The sequence below is a fragment of the Mytilus edulis genome, unplaced genomic scaffold (assembly GCF_963676685.1).
Source record: "Mytilus edulis unplaced genomic scaffold, xbMytEdul2.2 SCAFFOLD_228, whole genome shotgun sequence".
NCBI lineage: Eukaryota > Metazoa > Mollusca > Bivalvia > Mytilida > Mytilidae > Mytilus > Mytilus edulis.
In genome coordinates this window covers 36,563-57,658 of record NW_027267657.1, presented here as the reverse complement: position 1 = coordinate 57,658, position 21,096 = coordinate 36,563, and the positions used below count along the sequence as shown (strand labels likewise).

General features: G+C 32.3%; 1 protein-coding gene and 1 long non-coding RNA gene across 2 annotated transcripts; both read left to right on the top strand.

The window, feature by feature from the left end:
• Positions 1-1,234: 1,234 nt before the first annotated feature.
• Positions 1,235-20,606, top strand: LOC139505729 (uncharacterized; the record flags this gene model as incomplete). The annotated part of the gene is given in 11 exon segments (XM_071295206.1): positions 1,235-1,358; positions 3,642-3,747; positions 4,842-4,882; positions 9,615-9,750; positions 13,885-13,983; positions 14,756-16,477; positions 17,668-17,724; positions 18,471-18,551; positions 18,944-19,071; positions 19,690-19,762; positions 20,602-20,606. Coding segments are annotated over 11 exon segments (2,572 nt in total), but the record flags the coding sequence as incomplete, so codon positions are not given.
• LOC139505728 (uncharacterized) lies at positions 4,899-6,286 on the top strand. The gene is made up of 2 exons (XR_011659822.1): positions 4,899-5,581; positions 5,938-6,286. It is a non-coding gene; the product is annotated as an uncharacterized lncRNA (long non-coding RNA).
• Positions 20,607-21,096: the final 490 nt, after the last annotated feature.

Sequence of the window (21,096 nt, the reverse complement as noted above, 5' to 3'; positions counted from 1 at the left end):
GAAAGCTCGGCACAGCCTCGCTTTCTACCTGTTTCTAAGCCTTGTACAAATAACATTGATATTTCGAGACAATGTATGGTTATTCTATATATATGTTCCTAACGTAATTATAGATTATCGTTGATCATCTCAACGAGCTTGATTTTTTCGCTTGAGCTGGTACAGCGAAAGTGAGAAAAGCAATCGAGTTGAGATGACCAATGATAATCTGTTTATCGCTATTTTACCTTTGGCGACGTTGTCAATTTCATGTCAATTTCGTTAGCAACGCCACGTGGTCTCCTTAGTTTCTAGCGATAATTTTTTCCATCTCAAGCGAGAAGCATGATATGAAAATTATCACAAAAAAAGATCAAAAGAAAAATGCACAAAATAGCGATAATAAATGGTATAGAATATTTGTTCCAACAGGAACAGATATCATGACATTGTTTATAACAAAGTTTCCATTGGAACTTCTGTTAGGTGGAACAAATATACATTGACATTATGACTGATTTCTGATGAATACTAGTATGTTTTATTATGCAAACAGAAACTTTCTTTAACATTAAAAGTCTTTTTTGGAAAAAAAATCATTTTTTAAAACTATTTACCTGTATTATTGACGTAAATGAAAGGTGTCAATGTAAATATAACGGAATTTGATGAGACTGTCATTAAAGTGAGAAGGTTAGCGCTAAAGAACCAGGTTTAATCCACCATTTTCTACATTTGAAAATGCCTTTACCAAATCAGGAATATGACAGTTCTTGTCCATTCGTTTTTGATACGTTTTGTTATTTGATTTTGCCATGTGATTATGAACTTTTGGAATTGATTTTCCTCTAAGTTCAGTATTTTTGTGATTTCACTTTTTTCTTATTGGAGCAAATGAAATATGGTTTGTGGTGCAAATGAAATGCCAATTGGCGCAAAAGCTAAGCACTGGTTTTCATGAACATTGCGAAAAAATGTAGTTATAAGTATTGAAAACTTCTTTTTGTAATTTCATCATTATTCATAGGGTTTTAAAAGTGTTGACCGTGTACACATTTTAAGAATGAAGTGCTTCCATATGCTTCATACCAAATGAACTTCAGTCAACACTTTTACACCCTAATGAATTTACAAAAAAAAGAATTTAAGAAAGATAATTTATACAATTTATTTTAGTACATACTGTAATTAAAATTATAAAGAAAGTTGATGTTGAAAAGAAGTAATTTGAATGTTAATTTTTTATATTTTCCAGTTTTTTTTTAAAAGAGAGGTCTAAACTAGGTTTAGTGGACATTGCTACCACACAATGGAATATAGGCAGTCTCCTCCATTCTAAACAAGAGGATGACATATCGTGTGGCTTGTACGTTCTGAAAGTAAGTTTTATGTTTAAATTTGGATGAATTTTTTTTTTTTGATTAAACAACATGTCTACCTAATTCTCTCTAAAATTATTAGATCATATAATTTGAGATTCAATGGTCACAGCTATGTCCAATTGAGAATCAAATGAAACTTAACCACAGTGTCATCTGCTATTGGTCAATTTATTGTCAGTATGAACAGATTGAGAAAATATTATTGATATTGAAAATATTAAACATCACATGCAGTTTATTTTAATTTAAAACATGTATTTAGAAGATGATTTTTTAATGGGGTTAAATGATATCAGAGTGATAGATTTTTCTAAGCAGAATTAATGGTCCTGTGAATTAAAACTACACAGAGAACAATAGCTTTTGTATCTATTGAATGGGACAAAAGTTTAAATAGAGTGAAAATTAGAAGATTAATCCGTGGAAAAGTTTTATTTGGTTTGCAATAAAATTCTACAAAGTAGGACCCATTTTCATGATTGAAAATAGTGCATGCTTATATAAAATGAAAAACCAAGTTCAACAGCTTTGTCCTAAACCTGTGTTTATTCTGTTTATACTTCTAAGCAAGAATCGTTTAACATGTCTTTACTGATCTCTGATTAGTGTAAAACAGATGATTTCATTTGCACAGCATTTTTTCAGCGTTTGGTTCGAGCCCCAAAAGAGAAAGCATCCAAGTATTTGCAACATAGTCCCTTAATAGAATAAGGAGCAATATATAGGAAAGATTCGGGTGTCAATTAATAGCTCATTGCAAAAACAATTTCTATTAGGGGACAACTTATTATTTATTTGAATCTGTAAACACTTGAATTCCTGCTTTACTAAAATCAAAATGATTTTAATTTCCCATTCTAGTGCAAAAACTTGAATATGTAAAATTTAATGTTCAAACTATAATAGTTTTAAAATAGATATCTTGATCACAAAATGTGAAGCATATAGGATAAAGATCGGGTAACCATCACAGGAACTTTATGGTATCGTTTATCTTGTACCATTGTAAAAAATTCCAGGTGGTATATCTCCCTACTTATCTATAATACCAGATTTCTACATTTTACAGGTTTTTGTCATAACTGAACTGTTCTATCTCCAAAATCAAATTGAATTATAATTGACACAGGAAGTTTAGAGAAAAATAGTCTTACATGGTGGTCAGTTAACCTCTTAAATCGGGGAAAAGCTGGAAAGAAAGCAAAAAAGTGAGGTGTTCAATCAACTACTCTTACAGCTTTCAACTCAGATAACTGAAATTTCATAGAAAGATTTTACACATATTGGGATAAATTTAACAAGCCATTGTCAACCATATATTTTATTAAGCAATAGAATTTATATATAAGGAACAATGAATTATTGTGCTTTTCTAGAAATTGGAAAATACAGAATAAAAATCATTGTTAAAACTACATTATTACTGTCAAAAGTCTGAGATTTATTATAGTTTTTACCAGGATTTTGAAAAAAATAATTCTTACTTAAATCGAATGAAAGTGTAAATGACCCTGTCAATTTTTTAAAGAAAGCACATCAAGTTATCCAGCTTAAATAAATATTAGGTATAAGTGCCAATGAGAAATAAAGGCAACAGTAGTATACCGCTGTTCAAAACTCATAAATCCATGGACAAAAAACAAAATCGGGTAACAAACTAAAACTGAGGGAAAGGCATTTAATATAAGAGGAGAACAAAGACACAACATTTAAATGTAAAACACACACACAGAAACGGATTAAGCCTTAGACAAAATCATATGAGAATAACAAATATAACATCAAAACCAAATACATGAATTTGGGATAGAAAAGTACCGTGACACGTCTTATAGTAATGTGAATTCACACTAAAAAAAAAGAGAAAACAAACGTCACAACGGAAACACAACATTAAAATGTAACACAACGAACTATATTATAACAATGGCCATCTTAGTTGCAATTTGTAATGATAAAAAGGTGGTAAGTGAAATTGTAAAATAATGGCTCTAGGTTTTTAACATCTTTTTCCAAGTGCCTACCCTTAGTACCATAAAAAAAATGTGGTATGATTGTCAATGGGACAACTCTCCACAAGAGGCTCAAATGACACAGATATTAAAAACTATTGGTCACGGTAAGGCCCTTCGACAATTATCAAAGCCAATACCACATAATCAGCTATAAAAGGCCCTAAAATGACAATGTAAAGCAATTCAAACAAGACAACTAACATCCTTATTTATATAAAGTATGTATGTTTTAAAGGAACAGCTCTAAACATGACTTTTATTTCAGATGGCTGAAAATGTTTTGTCTGGAACAACGCTAGAATTTGATATGTCTCAAAAAGATTTGAATGACTTCAGAATGTATGTGGGAAAATGTCTCCTGACTGGAAAAGGTATATTGTAATACAAATAATCAGAAATGTTGCTATCAAATGGCATAGAAATTCATAAAAGTACAGTTGTTATTGTCATTATCAATCTCATTTTATAGATTAGTGATTTAGGTAAAATTAAGTTTTTTATTGTCCAGTTTCTATCTTAAAGGACAAAGTAAGATAAGTCCTGTTTTTGGCCCCCCTATTTTCTCATTTTTCAAATTTTGTTTGAAAACAGGCCTTATTGTACCTTGTTCTTTCTTAGGCAGTTGGTCTATCAACTATATTTGGTTCAAAAGTCAGTGCTGTGTCAAATATTCAATTACAATCCAAATTCAGAACTTCTTTAAGCTTAAGTATGGTGTTCATACATGTTTCTCGTTTCTCTGGGTTTTTTTTTTATAGATTAGACCATTGGTTTTTCCGTTTGAATGGTTAGTAATTTTTGGGCCCTTTATAGCTTCTTGTTCGGTTTGAGCTAAGGCTCCGTTTTGAAGGCCGTACATTGACCTCTAATGGTTTACTTTTTTTTAAATTGTTATTTGGATGGAGAGTTGTCTCATTGGCACTCACACCACATCTTCCTATATCTATTAGGCACTGTTGATCTTTTTTTTTTTAAATAACTTGACTAATAGGAGATGGCTCTGTGGAAATGTTTCAAGTGGTGTGCAATAATAATTTTCATTAAATACATACATTTTTTATGCCCAATATTAATGGCTATTTATGAGCATAATGTTTTCTTGTCTGTATGTCCGTTTGTTTGTCTGTTCGTTCGTATGCCCGCTTTAGTTTAAAGTTTTTGGACAATGTAGTTCTTGATGAGTTGAAGTTCAATCAACTTGAAACTTAGTACACATGTTCCTTGTGATATGATCTTTCTAATTTCACTGCCAAATTAGAGTTGTGACCCCAATTTTAGGTCTACTTAACATAGAAAATGATAGGTTGATTTGGGCATCTGTGTTCAAATGGACACATTCTTGTTCTCTTAGATTTAATGAGAATTAATTTTTTTATGATCATAAAGTAGGCAAGACATTTCATTTCAGCCTGGGCACTCTCGATTTTAATGTTTTGAAAATAAAACAAAAATATTTGTTTTGTAGTTTCATCATTTCAAGAAGATATAACATCTATAGATTCGTCTGTGAGTATTAAAGAATTTAGAATATGAAACAAGTGTAGTTAAAGCATAATAAGTAGACAAATCTTGAAATATGTATATTCAAAGTTGTAAACAATTTATTTGCTAGTGGTTAGATTCTATTTTATCTTTTGCTTGGTTAGTTATGACATTTTTATATCACAGGATACTTGCCCAAATTTTTATATGCCCGTCAAAATTTTGATGGGACGTATTATGGTATACAAATGTTTGGCATCCGTCCGTCTATCAGTCTGTCCGGCGTAAACATGTTGCACTGCAACTTGCGAACGATTTATCCAAATTTTATGAAACTTGATGTACTTGTTTCTTATGATGATCAAATGATCTGTATACTTTTTGGTGAAAATAAGATGAACACTTTTTGAGTTACAGGACTTTGTAACTAAAACAGGGATGTGTTTTTTTCACATGTTGCACCATACATGTCAAGTGACATGATATTCGAGTGTAATACACGCTTTTTCAACGGTTTACATGCAAGGATTTTGTCACATGGCGTGTACACGCTTTTCACCACTTTACACGCAATTACACGCTTTTTCGTTCTTTTCATTTTATGGTCGTTAGTGATATTGCTATTCTCGGGTTTTTTCCTTATTCGGCGATAAATACCGAAAAATTCGAAGTAATTGTTTGGCTGCCACATTGTTTATTTTTCTATATGACAAACAGTAAAAGGTAAGTAGTTTGTGATTAGTTTTAACGATTTTGTGACTTTCTTTAAAATTCACTTTATAGTGGAAATGTGCACAGAAAGAGGTCACTTTCAGGGCCTCCTGTACCATCGTCTAAAGTGCCGATTGTTAAGCCAAAACGATGTGTACGGCAAGGTACAAGATTTATATATTATATTTTTGAGTTCGAGTTTAAATGATCAAGTGACAAGTAACGCATAATTTGTGCATTCTATGTTGCAATGATAAAAAAACAATACATGTGAGAGGAGATATACAATGTAGCTATTTGAATAAGCATTTAACATGTTTATCTAATGGAAATCAAATTTATAAAACATTTTTCTCTTTCAATTTCAGTTTCAAATCTAGCCAAAACGGCAACAGATTTCTACAGGCCATGGGGATAAAAATATCACAGAACTGTTGGATCAGCTCTCATAGTACCCGCTTTCTTCTGATGAACTACTCAGTTTTAACTAGGCAATAGCAGTGGGAGCAATGGCAGAGATAATAGATGACATTTTCATTGCCAAAAAAAACCCCAACATTATGACATTCTTTCAAATCTTGATGAAGCTAATATCAATTCCTACTGTGGGAGAGCCTTTTCAATTATAAAGAAATTGACACTGGATTCTGATCAGAACTTGACTATGTTACATTTGTATTGTGTGCTGTTATCGAATAAATGCAACTAAACTTGAAACTGGTAGTTGTTTTGAATATGTGCCTAGTGGTGGTGCTTTAAAAGCAACATAACAGACCAGTGTTTAATACAATAAAAGTTCACAGTAGAATATATATTGTTTTTTATATTCACAACATTACCACATTCATATTAAGAAGTCCGCATCTACGTCATGCGTTTTCACACGCTTTTTGACATATGTCATGTCATGACATGATTTCCCATTGTCAGAGGTTGACATGTATGTGTTGCACCTTATCTCAGACACGATTTATGATTATGGCTTAAAACTTTACACACTTTCTTAGTTATAATAATCTTAAAATCTGAATTTTTTGGTGATGATTAAATTTTCATTTTTGAGTTATTGAGTATTTTGTAAAAGAGGGGGAGGGGGTTTACACATGTTGTGCTGTATCTCAAAAATGATTTATGATTATTGCTTTAAACTTTACACACTTCTTTGTTATATTAATCTAAAGATCTGTATACTTTTGGTTTTAATTCAAAATGTTATTTTAATTATATATTGTTTTTTTGTAAAAAAAAAAAAAAGGGGGGGGGGGGGTCCACATGTCCTGGTGTAACTACAAAACAATATATTATTATTGCTTAAACCTTTCTCATAAAAGTATGGGTCACCGGACTTTTTTTCACTCTACAGGTTGTGCAAAATTGTCAGATAGTGTATAGATTATGCATGGAAAATCAAATTGTGTGTAATAAAAAGAAAACGTACTATTAGAACTGATAAAATGTGAGAAGATTGCTCTTATAACATGCTTTCAGATAAGAAAAAGAAAAAATGAGGTCATCAATTTTGTTTTCTTGCTACATATCAATATAGGTAAATTTATTACACTTTCTATTATAAAAATTACTTTATCTGAGTGATCTCCCCTTATTTGGCAAAGTTGAAAAAAATCGAATCAAACACAAACAAAGTGTTTTTGAGAAATTACAACTGTAGTTATGATAAAACACACAATTTTCTATATTTATATCAAAAGTCTTTTAAATTATATACAACTTTCAAAAGGAGTAGGTTCAGTAAGACCCCTTTTTGTCCCCAAAATATAGCAGTTTTACAAAATTGTGAAAATGTAATCTTTAAGCTATATTTTGGAAAGTAAAATGCTTCTGCTACATAAATATGAGCTGTTTTTGACAATACAATGCACAAATATCATTTTTGACAAAAACCATCTGAAAAGTGACGGTTTTTGGCATATTTGATAGATTTTTCATATTTAAGCTTAAATCAGAGCGTTTTTAATTACTAAATCAGTCAAAATCTTTCACATACACGAATTAAATCAATTGAAATAGACACTTAAGTGTTTAAAAGGTGTTCAAAATCTTTCTTTAGATGAACCTAAAATTTGAGGCCAAAATCGGCCCTTACCGGACCTACTCCTTTGTACATTTCATCAAATATCTAGACCAATTTTAGTTATCTGCTTCTTCAAAATCCAAGATGAAGGAAGACACTCGAGCAACCTTAATGTGATTTCAAACAAATTAATGAGGATCATATTTAAGTTTGTTTCATAACAGGGGGATTAGCTGGAGAAAAATTAGACTTCATTTAGATGGACGTGTCTTAAAAATTAATACAGTAGATAAAAAAGAAATTTGTGGGGTTAGGGGAGTAAAAGATTGGAAATAGAAACGTATTTTCTGTTTATGTAACATTTTAAATTCAGATGATATAACATCTTTCTCGGTTCATCTTTCTCTAAGCATATCAATGAGCCGGGGAAATAATTTCAAAAGCAATTAATCTTTCAATTATGATTTTTTTTTCATACACTGATTTCAAATTACACAATTTGTTAAAGTCTTAATCGTCATGGCTAATTAAGTAAAAATTGGGAATTAATTTTAATAACAAAAATGAAAAAAAAAATCTACTTTTTAATCGCAATTTTAGAATAAGTCTAAATATAAAAAAAGTTATTAATTTAAAAATTTCCAAAGTCGTATTTCTCCCTTTCTTTACCCTTCAAGAGACTTTCATAGGATACATGGATTGTGGAATATCGTCCACATTTCCAAAAGGTTCACGTAAATTGATTGCATCATGTGTTTAAACAGTTATTGGCCAATCAAATCGGTATATTGGATTTAATTTGCATGGCTCGTGTGACCCTTTAACCCAAACTACATCGTTCAGGTTAAATAGGGTCACACAGCCGTGCAGATTAAATCCCATATACCGACTTGCTTGGTCAATAACTATAACAAATTTTATTTCAGTATCTGCCTAAATAATCATATTTTCATCAATTTAAAAATCATAAGAAACTCTCAGCTGGAGAACCCAAACATATATTTATATTTATTTCCACAACCTCAACATTTCAACATTTCTCTACGTATATAGTCTCCTTTCAAAGCAACATATTAATTACATCTTTTTAACCAGTCATCAAAAATGTTCTCAAACGGTTCTGTTTTCATTTTAAAGATTATGTTCATTACTTCCTGTCTTAGTATAGGTAAATCGTCGAACCTTTGTCCACGGAGAAAAGATATGCGTGGAATACCTTAAAATCCATTGACGCTAAGTCAGGGCTATATACAGAGGATTTTCCAGACATTCAAATCCAAGTAAATTAATTGCTTGATGACTTTTTAGAGAAGAGTCGGACAGTGCATTGTCTTGGTGACTGTTGTTTAAATTCTGGATTGTAGTTATAAAACCAGCTTTCGTCGGTTGTTGATATGCTGTCTAGAAATCGTATGTATTCAAGAGATAAAAAATTAATAAATTGATTTGACAATTCCATTCTTTTTAATCTAATGTTCTGCTGTAAGAAGTCACATACTCAATACATAAATTATTTAAATCATTTGCTAAAATGTGGTGTGTTGGAGTCCAAAGAAATGTCACATTTGTCTGCATCTTTGCGAACTGTTAGTCGCTGGTCAATGTTGATAACTTTCAAAACTTCATCTTGTATGGCATTTAATTGCCTGAAAGATGGCATACCTTCCGGCTCATTGTCTTTCAAATGTCTCTTCCGTCCCCAAACATGTGTCACTTGAATACCAATGAACGACTAACTTTGCTATGTTTTTCAGACTTTAAACAATTTTGTGTGTTTCTGTTTGCGTTTTTCCAATGTCTATACAAAACTTTATAGCCTGCTGCTCCACCTTTTCTGTAAATTTCCTATTTTTCAGTGATTCTTTATTCCCTCTTTTAATCTTCTGGATCATAAAGAACACTATTATTAATTCATATTAACAGAATTTGTAACATGAGATTTGCTACCAGGGTTTTGAGAATCAGAACACAAGGTTAGTACATAATGAATGAGGAACAATATTTATTTTCAAGATGGAACAGTTTGGTGAGATGTCCACTGACACTGGGAGCTCTGAAGATGTGCATATACAGACCGTAATTTCAGTGGACAAAAGTATTTGTGATGATGATGAACAGAGTACCTTAGAAGACACTACTTCTGCATTAGGTACTTCTATTGTTTTATACATCAGGCCTCGACAATAACGCTTGTCTGATTGTCCAGTACCAGAGGGAAAAAAGGTCGGACAAGTAAAAGCTGTATCAAGCTTGACCGTTGGGACAAGTGCAATTATTCTGCAGAAAATATATTTAATCCAATTTTGATGAACAAAGTAATTATAAACAAAAAACAAGAAAACAAATATTAATTTGACATGTTTCTGGATTCTGTTCATTCAAATGCAAAACCTTTTCTTCAACATGTTTACTTGCAGTAGATAATTTTTAACTGGTTCTTAGTCAAGTACTTTTTAACAGGTAAAAAGTATACTATTCTAGGAAACCAGTCTTATTAATCCGAATCAATGATGCGCTTTGTAGATAAGGTAACTTTACAGGACAGTAAGTTCGTCACCTCGAAAGATTCAGCTACAAGTTTAATAGACAATTTGGCAACGTATGAGACAAATTTAGTAGACATGATTGATAGACAGTTTGACAAGGCAGGAGACATTTCGGGACCAAGACAAATCAGTACCTCATTTTGCTACCTCATTCTGTTGCTTATAATAAATACCGTCATTCAAAAGAAATACATAAAATTCTGGGTTATTTTTAATAGAAATTTTTTGGACAAGTAACAATTTCATTTGGACAAGTAAATTGTGGTATGTACTTGTCCTACAGGACAAGTTGAAAACAAGTTATTGTAGAGGCCTGTACATATAGCTTAGGTAGCATGAAAAAAATTGACGATGTAATATAAACTTGATACAACCTGGATAAATTTAGTTGTAGTTATCAAATACATAAAGCTAAACATCAAGGGCTCAATAAACTGCAATTAAAAGTATTGGTTTTCTGGTTTGAATTGTTTCACCTTTTTAGCTCACCTGGCCCAACTAAGTGAGCTTTTCTCATCACTTTGCGTCCAGCATCGTCGTCATTTGTGAACTTTTACAAAAATCTTCTCCTCTGAAACTACTGGGCCAAATTACATCAAACTTCGCTACAATCATCATTAGAGTATCTAGTTTAAAAAATGTGTCCAGTGACCCGGCCAACCAACAAAGATGGCCACCATGGCTAAAAATAGAACATAGGGGTAAAATGCAGTTTTTGGCTTATATCTCAAAAACCAAAGCATTTAGAGCAATTCTGACATGGTGTAAAATTATTTATAAGGTCAAGATCTATCTGCCTTGAAATTTACAGATGAATCAGACAACCCGTTGTTAGGTTGCTGCCCCTGAGTTGGTAATTTTAAGGAAATTTGGCCTGTTTTGGTTATTATCTTGAATATTATTATAGATAGAGATAAACTGTAAACAGTAATAATGTACAGCAAAAAAAGACCTAAAAATAATTCAAAAGACCAAAATGGTCAATTGACCCCCTAAGAAGTTATTGCCATTTATAGTCAATTTTTAACAATTTTCACTGTAACTACTTGGCCAAGTTTATATACCAAGGTGAGCAACACAGGCTCTTAAGAGCCTTTAGTTTTTTATGCAGTTAAGCTGCATAATATGTGAGGACCCTAGATTTATGTTCTACCCAATAAATGCTGAAATACTTGCCATTGTTATTATCTAGCTGGCTTCTATGTTATATATAACTAATTGAACACTTTTTTAATACTTTTTATTCTGGATTACAAAAAATATGACCAGAAAAACCTTAAATGATTGTCAAATCATCCAAAAGTTTTGAAGTTACACATAGGAAGTAGTGCTCATTAGAAATTCTTGTGTAGTTTATTATGCTTTTGGCTAAGAAGTCAAAAGAACAATTGTATGAAATATTTAATCGACGAAAATCACTTAAGACAAGTAGTTTAGATTTCCCAAATGACAAAAGTCGTAGGAATATTGTTTGTCATCAATACGTAGTATAACTAGGTCAGTAGTCTATTATATGATAAGTTCTACTGTTTATGCTGTTGGCGGCAATTTCAAATTAGAAGACGAAATTTTCGAATCTTTTCAATTTGGAGGCAGGGGTGCAAATAAGTGGTGGTCCGAGGTCAGTGATCTTTCGTTTTTGCAAGCGTAATTTTAACTTGCACAGTTGGTTTCTAGCTACCCCCGACGTAGTCACCTTTCACTTGTAAGAAAATAAGAAATAACTTTGCAAACTTTTTCACCAAAGTCTCCAAATAAACGATATAAAAACTTATTTTTATCATTATTATTTATGACAGAGATGTTCATTTTGTTCAACCGCTAGCATTATACAGAAAATTGCCGACAAATAATGTGTAAATTCGAGTAAAATCGTATCTGATTGACAAAAACAACATTGTAAACACAATAACAATGGCTGCCGTGAAGACAAAATTTTGCAATATTGGATCCGATTCCGGAAGCCGATAAGGTAAATCAGGGTTTTGGCGATCAGCTACAAAAAAATCCAAACAGGGAAAAAATACATCTAATTTACACCTATGCATGGAAAATGAATATAAACACTAGAATTGTAAACCAAAAGATATATGTAAAAGAAAGAAAAAGCAGAAAATATTTTATATACAGAAACTCAAAACTACTTTTTGACAAATTTTAATTTCAAAATCCAGTACAATGTGACAGCTGGGAACAGTATATCTAACAATATATATGTTCATGGTCACAGTATAAACTTTCTTTATCAGTAATAAATGATGATAATGCATGTGAGATGCTTTTAAAGTGTTAACATATTACTGCAAGGCCAAAAATAAAATATTGTTTGTTTCCCCTCACCCGACCGACCCCGTAAAATCACTGCGACCCGAAAAATTTTATTGGCCATTCTTGTCCACAATTTTTTTTTGATATGTTGGTTATTGGTAATATCTTTCTGATGCTGTAGTCAAGGTATGTTTGCATTGAAGCGTCTACATGATTCGGAATCAAGGAAAACAAACAAAATGCTTTGCCACACGATTTGTTTGTGTACAAGGGTGATCTTTTTTGAAAATAAAAAAAAAACTGAAGCATCTTTCAACCTGCTGAGTGCATCTTGATTTGCTTTGTGTCTAACATCTGTTCCTATTTAAAGGATAAAATCTTAAAGACTTTGATTAAAAATGGTCAGACTCGTGCTTTAAAATCTATCTACTTTGTCTTTGAACAGGTTGGGCACAAGTCAGGAAGTGTGGGATACATGTATTCCCTGCTTACAGGGAACGTCCCTGTTTTCTGGTGTAAAACCAACCCAGTTTAAATGGGGTTTCCTTTTTTAATTTATGGCATGAAAATTACAAAAGGGCACGTTATAACTGCATCGGTAGAAATCGTAAATACTTATTAAAAGTATTTTAGGAAATACAAAACATGAATATAAAGTGAAGCCTTGTCTTCTAGAACTCGAAAAAAACATACAAATCTTTGTTTTGGAATCAATTGACCAAGCTGCATGATCTATGTGTAACTGAACATAACTGAATTATTTTCAAAGTTCTCAAACAGGGGGGGTAGGGTGACCCCAGGGACTCCCCCTATACTTTTATATAATTAGTTATATTGGCCTGAAGTAGTAAACATTTGTCTGATTCGTGTCTCATAACTTTTGTACTATAGAACACAAACTCAGTTTTCTTTCCAGGGAAACCAGTCCATTCATACTATTACATGTTTGTACCAGGTCAATTTGTACTACTAGCAGTCAACTAAAACCAATGTTAACTACCAAGTAGAACAACTGAAGTCATTGCAAACATGTACCACTGCAGACTCACCATAAAAAAATATACATTGATATATGAATTGTACTATATATGAATGTTTAATGTTGAAGCAACATTGCCACAACTTTTCATAATTACGTTTGCATTGGTTTTTGGTTAATTGCCTTCAGCACTTACAGCGCTTTGATTATTGTCAATCATTGGGTTGACCAACTGATTACCATATTTGCCTTTGTGTTACTTAGTCTTAAGAGAATTGAATACGGATCAGATATAAAATGTACAGCTTGCTTGAATTTTTGTTGGAAACCCTGGTATAGTGCAAATAAGTTGGGTAGACTGTAAGATAAATCCAGCCTGATCAAAATGTACAAACTTGAGTAGTACATATTTAAAAATTACACAGTTGTAAATATCCAGCTATGTAGAATATATATGTTTATTGATCATAACAAATAAATATAATTACAGGTGACAATGTGGGAAATGTAAGATATCCATGTGCTATTTGTGGTAATGAATTTACAGATCTTCAAGATTTTCTTGATCATATGCAGAAACATCTGAAAGGTTAGTAAATGAAAGTGTTGTATGTTTGCATCTGCTCAATATGTTCTTACCAACAATCCAGAGTTTCAACATCATAAACTTTTTACATTTTGAAAAGTATTAAGTGGAATGAAACCTTTTACATTTTGAAAAGTATTAAGTGGAATGAAACTTTTTACATTTTGAAAAGTATTAAGTGGAATGAAACTTTTTACATTTTGAACTTCTCCTAGAGAACCACTGAATGGAATGGAACCAAACATAGCATGAATGTTCCTTAAAAGGTGCTGACCAAGTGTTTGTCCTTTGCAGCTGGTCCCTTATCCAAGATGGGAACCAGTGAGGACTTAATTCACTTGGCACAGGACCCTATAGACAATACATACACATCTTTACTTTTAGAGAACAATTGAATGAAATGAAACCAATCTGGTATTAGTCAATAAATTATGTTAATTGTCTTCTGTGTAGGGTGTTGTGGGGAACATGAAAATACCTGGCGTCTGTCAGGTCTAATTAGCACTCTCATAGTACAATTGTTGCAAGATTTTTATAAAACTTATACTATAGGTTAATATCAGCAATACTTTGACAAGTTTTATAATGGTTCAGGATTGACTCTTTTCAAAAGAGTTATACCCCTTTGATATATGACATAAATGCAAAGCTGGGAATTGAAACTCTGTTCTTTTATTTAAATTACAATCATCATTAATTTTTGTGTTGCCTTGACGCAATCAAAAAGCAATACAGGACAGGAACGATTATTTATGTATCTTGTCTCCAATTTCAGAAATAAAGAAAGGAAAAAAGGCAGCTGCATCAACAACTTTATGTAATAAGAAAAACAGCAAGGCAACATCAACTGTAAGCAACCAATCTAATACTAAACCAGCACGGTATTGCATATTTTGCGACAAATATTGCCTTCAGCTTAGTAGGCACATACAGCTGGTACATAAAGAAGAAGACAGAGTAAAGGCAGCCCTAAAGTTTTCCCCAAGAACAAAAAATAAAATGTTTTCACAATTTAAGAAAGAGGGAATTCATTTAAACAACATTGAAAAACTTGGCAAAGATAGTCATGCAGTCCTTGAAAGGGAAAGAATTTCTCAAAAGGATTCTGTGCAGGTTATGTGTGATAACTGCAATGCCATATTAACCAAAAAAGCTATGTCAAGACACAGAGCCACATGCCAGGGAGGATCATCAAAACAGATAAATGCCATTCCAGCGCAATTTTTGAACAAAGATAATGATGTATCTGAAAGTTTTGTCAAAAACATCTTGACAAAATTCACCAAAGATGACATTGGTAAAATCTGTCAATCTGATAATTTGGTAAAAAAAGTTGGAAGTATACTGTGGTTAAAAAATAGGACAAAAGTAGACCAATTATCCCAAGTCAGAAAGAGTGTGATGAATGACATGAGGAGGTTAGCTCACGCATATAACTTTTTTAAAGAAGAAGTCAAGAAGGATCATCCTTTACTTTTAAACACTGCTGCTGATATGTTTAATAGAATATTTTTCAAAGATCTGCAAGAGGCAGTATGTAAATATACGGAAGTAGGTGATCAATATGGGGAGACATCTTTCAAGTTAAAACATGGACTAAAATATGCATTATACTATGTTTTAAAAAAGTCAGCAGAGATTTTGAGGGCCGAACATCTCAGTAAATTTGCAGATGATAAAGCAGAGGAGGTCACAAAATTTTTGCATATTTTTGAAACCACCAAAAATTTATATTTTTCTGATGCTTTATTCAATATAAGAAAAAATCGTCAGGTTAATTTAAGGAAACCACATCGAATTCCAGATGAGGATTTATTGTTTACCATCAGACAATACACCATTGAAAGCATTAAAAAAATAGTAGAAATGTACAATGAATATAAAATCTGGACACGGTCAGACTTCGTTAAGTTGAGGAATCTTGTGGTATGTCGCTTGACAATGTTTAATGGACGGCGTGGTGGAGAAGCATGCAGACTTCTAAGATCAGAATTCAAAGATGCTGTTGAAGACAATTGGGTAAATAAAAAATGGAGGAATGATCCATATGTGCTACAACAAGAATTGAAGATTGCCTACGAGGCTGGCAAAGGGATGAATAAACTGGTACCAGTTTTGTTCACTCCAGAAACAATGGCGGCAACTGTTTTATTAGATGATGATGACCTTAGACAGCAAGGTGAAGTTTTGTCCAATAACATGTATGTGTTTGCTAACACTCAAAATTCTTTGGAATATGTAAACGGCTACACAGCTATGCAACGTGTTGCAAGTGATGCTGGTATAAGAGAAGATGAGGCAAAGAAGATCAATGCCACCTTAATTAGACATTATACCAGCACTGAAATGGCTGCAAAGGACATACCAGAGAATGAGCGCCATTATTTCTACACACATATGGGTCATTCCGAGGAAATGAACAAACAAACCTACCAAGCTCCTTTAGCTGTTATGGAGATTGTGAAAGTTGGCAAACACCTAAAAGACATAGATAATGGTAAAATATTTTGTCTTAAATTATAATATCTCATTTCTTTTTTTTAAATTAAACAGTTATACCTGTTAATTAATACTGAGCATTAATCAAAGGTATAAAATCTTATTATTCCAAAGTTCTACAACAGATTGGAAAAAAAAGGATAAAGAAATAAAAATTTCATCCCTACGATGAAGCTAGTCAAATATGTTCCAGAACTTGACAAAGAATTTAGATTTAAAGAGTATGTTCGGTAAGGCCTAATATGTAGTGTTGGATAATCAGTTGAAATTATTAACCTATTATCTATTACTATCGGTTGACAGCAACCAACCAACAATCGGTTATAATTTTGAACTTCTTTTAGAGAACCACCTAGTGAAATGGAACCAAATATGGCATGAATGTTCCAAATGAGGTGCTGACCAAGTGTTGTTACTTTGTAGCTGATCCATCATCCAAGATGGCCGCCAGTGGGGGACTTAGTTTAACATAGGACCCTATGGGAAATGCATACACATGTCTTCTTTTAGAGAACCACTAAATAGAATGAAACCAAACATAGCATGAATGTTTCTTATGAGGTGCTGACTAAGTGTTGTTACTATGTAGCCGATCCATCATCCAAGAGGGCCGCCAGTTGGTGACAGTTTAACATAGGACCCTATGGGAAATAGTAATACATACAAATGTCTTCTTTTAGAGAACCACTAAATGAAATAAACCAAACATAGCATGAATGTTTCTTATGAGGTGCTGACTAAGTGTTGTTTCCATGTAGCGGATCCATCAACCAAGATGGCCGCCAGTTGGGGACAGTTTGACATAGGACCCTATGGGAAATAAATACAAATGTCTCCTTTAAGAGAACCACTGAATGGAATCGAAGCATACATAGCAATATTAAAACAAATAAGGCCTCAAATATATTATAAGTATCTGTTATGATTTTCATCTTGTTTTATATGATTTCATATTTTTGCATGCCATGCAACAGGCCTTTTATAGTTAACTATACATGGATTTGTTTATTGTTGAAGGCCATATGGTGACATTTGAATTTTACATCATTGTCCCTTGGACTTTGGTTTAAATTTGGTATCTTTTTGTTTTCAATTACAGAACAGAATTATGATCATGATGATGTCTCTTTTTATTATCATAATTAAATTCCACAGATGAATTTAAGACATGGTATTGAATATTTTCAGCACTTGCCCTGAGACAGCATCAAGACACCAGTTCAAGTCCCTGTAAAATTTATACAGGTAAGATTTTTCTGTAATTCTCCTTTGATTTTTGTATTCAAACTCTGATGGACGGGAGTATACTAAAAAATTGAAAACAACATGTTTATTAATTTTTATGCATCCAAAGTGTGCTTTTCTGGATTTACCTTCATCAGGAAGGCTCAAAGCCAAACATTTGAAATACGAAATAAAAGCCAAATCTATCTAAGTTCAACTTTGCCTGAGGAAGTTGAAACCTTAGTTTAATAACCTTGGCTCACAGGTCATAGAATCTGTCATGTCATTGGTACATTTCTGTCTACAAGTCTTTATCTATGTGTATTTATATATGATACAGGTTCCTAATGGAGCCTCTAGTTGAAACCTTGTAAACAGTCAAGATCCCCACCCTTAGCCATATAAATTCCTGTTCATCATTTGAAGAAGAAGTGAATGCCATACGAGCAATCACTATTCGTCACTTAATCATATCAATTTACTAGACCACTATAAAAAAGAAGATGTGGTATGATTGCCAATGAGACAACTATCCACAAAACACCAAAATGACACAGACATTAACAACTATAGGTCACCTTACGGCCTTCAACAATGAGCAAAGCCTATACCGCATAGTCAGCTATAATAACCAACTTTTAATGGACTTTTCCCAATAACAGGCAACCATGGGATAATGACAAATTATTGGAGCATTGTTTGGGAGATTTGGAAACAGCAACCTGTTACAATTATTTTAAAATTGTTGTAATATTTTAATTTTTCAGCTGAAGCTGTGGACAGTATAAACAGTAGCAATACCTCCTTAGATATTCCTCAAAGTTTGGTTGATCATGTTTCAGAGTCAAGTAGGTACTACAAAAAAGATATAGAGTTGAATATATAGTGAATAATGATAAAATAAAGGAAGAACTGTAGTCTAACATTTGAATAAAGACTTTCAATGAAACAAGGAGAGTGCATGGGTATGACTTAAGGCTTGAAATGATACAGTTTATTAAACACATTGTTATGTTAATAGCTTCTTCAATAAAGTAATATTGTTTTTAGAAAAAGAATGAATACTTTGAAGGTGCTTCAGTTTGTCGATGTTAACTTTGCAACATCAAAGTCAAAATAACATTTAACGGCTTTTGGCCCATTTTGTCAGACGATACATATGTGAAACATATCTTTGTGTCAACAGTTTATTTAGTGTACATGATAATATCAATTCACCTTATGCTTTATTTTTTTAAAGATAATACTGACTTAGAATATCACATTGAACCACATCCAGACGAAGAGCTTAATTCAGATTCAGTTTTGAACAAGAACAAAGGATGTAAAAGAAAGTTGGAGCTTGATGATTATGACCTAGTTGATATTGTAAGTATAATTGCTGTGTATATGGTCTTGCAAAGCATAAGACACCAACATTGTAATATTTAGTGAGCTATTTCAATACTTTGCCTCCACTTCTGTTACTCAGGTACTAACTGCCTAATTGATTGCATCATATTAATAATTGAATCATTCTAAAGCCTTTAATGTCTTATTTTTTTTGGAATAATTGAATTTAAGCCAGACAATTAATTTCCAACATGATTTTAATATAGGAATCATGTGATATTAATGTTCTCCACACCATGTGAGTAGTATGAGAAAGGAGTAGAAACATAGTATTCAGTTATGAGCACAATGTGATATAAACTTTCATCACATGGTATTAATGTTGTATATAAAGCCACATGATATCATGTGATATTCATGTTAAATATAAATGCTTCTTCTTCAACCTCAGAACAATATGCTCTTTGAATATATGTATCATAATCAATGTGGCAATACCATGTGTTAAAATATGATGTGGTCCATCCGTCAGTTGTCACATGAATGTTTTTTGTCGCTTCTTTCTCAGGAGCTACATTACAAGGATTTCAGTGGTTATGGGGTACTGCTCACAATTTCACTTGTTCATCCTTATTGCTACTGTACATATTACAGAAGCAACCAGTTAAAAACAAAAAACTTACAGAACCAGAAGTTGATGGATCAAAAGACAATTCAGAGAATGAGAGTAAGTTTAGTTTTACCTTATGATAAGTAGTAAAAGGTTTTTGGGATACAAGTGCTGTCAGGCAATCTGTAGACTTTTACCATTGACTCCCTTCCAAGACTTAACCGTTTTGTTTTTACATTAAAAGGAACAACTCAGATTTTTAAATTGTCCTGTTTTAAAAAGTAAAAACAAAGTAAGAAAATGAATTTAAACAACATTCTGTATTTATGTTTAGAGTTTTGTATATTTAGAATCACGCCAAAGGGGGCATTCAAAATGATTCAGTAAACACGTGCTGGGACTATTATGCTTATAATAACCCAGACATGTGCAATAGAGCACACAACTTGTTTTCAAATGTTCACACATGTTTGAACAGAAGAATTTAGCCAAAGTTTGCAGACGAAATATTCAGAAGATTTACTGAGAAATTGATATAACTAGTGGAAATTTTGAAGTCATTTTAAGGTGGTGTTAAATTGCATGATGGTTTGATCAAAAGAGCAAAATTCTGAAGGCCAAAGGTAGAGCAAATTTAAAACTCATTAATTACATTGTTAATGTAAAAATATACACTTGTATCGGAGATTTGCTATTTTTATGTCCCATTTATGGGCATTATGTTTTCTGGTCTGCTTTCGTTCACCCATCGAATCATCCAATTTCAGGCAAAAGTTTTTGGTCAAGGTAGTTGAATTCCAATCAACTTGAAACTTATTTAACATGTTTCCTATGATATGATCATTCTTATTTTAATGACAAATTAGAGATTTTATCCCATTTTCAAGGTCCATAGAAAATGATAGTGCGGATGGGGTATTTGTGTTCTTTGTACACATTCTTGTTTTAAATTTTAGTATGAGGTGTTTCTTTTGCTTTGTGAACAAACATATGCTCTAGATTTTTTTTTTAAATTGTTGCACATGGGTATATTGACTACTGTAGAATTGTGAATTTTATCAAATTGTCATGCACTTAATATATTTCATTAACTTAAAACACTTCCAAACTCTTAAATGGTGCACATGATGTTACTAATTCCATTCATTATGACTAAAGGGTTGCATTCTGAAATTGACATATTTGACCTAGATACGACAACCTTTCATGCTGGCTGTTCTCCATCTGAAAAACCACAGTGCCAGCCGTTTGCCAAAAAAGGGAGGTGGGTCATACAAGAGCCTACACAAACGCTTTGCACTTATACTTGTTGACATACAAATTACCTTTATTGTCCTAATCAGAATCGAAATAATTAAAAATGGATATGAAGATTAAATCAAATAGGGAATACATTATAATCCAAGTCCAAATAATTATGACGCCTTGCAAGGCTATTTGATTTTTTTTCT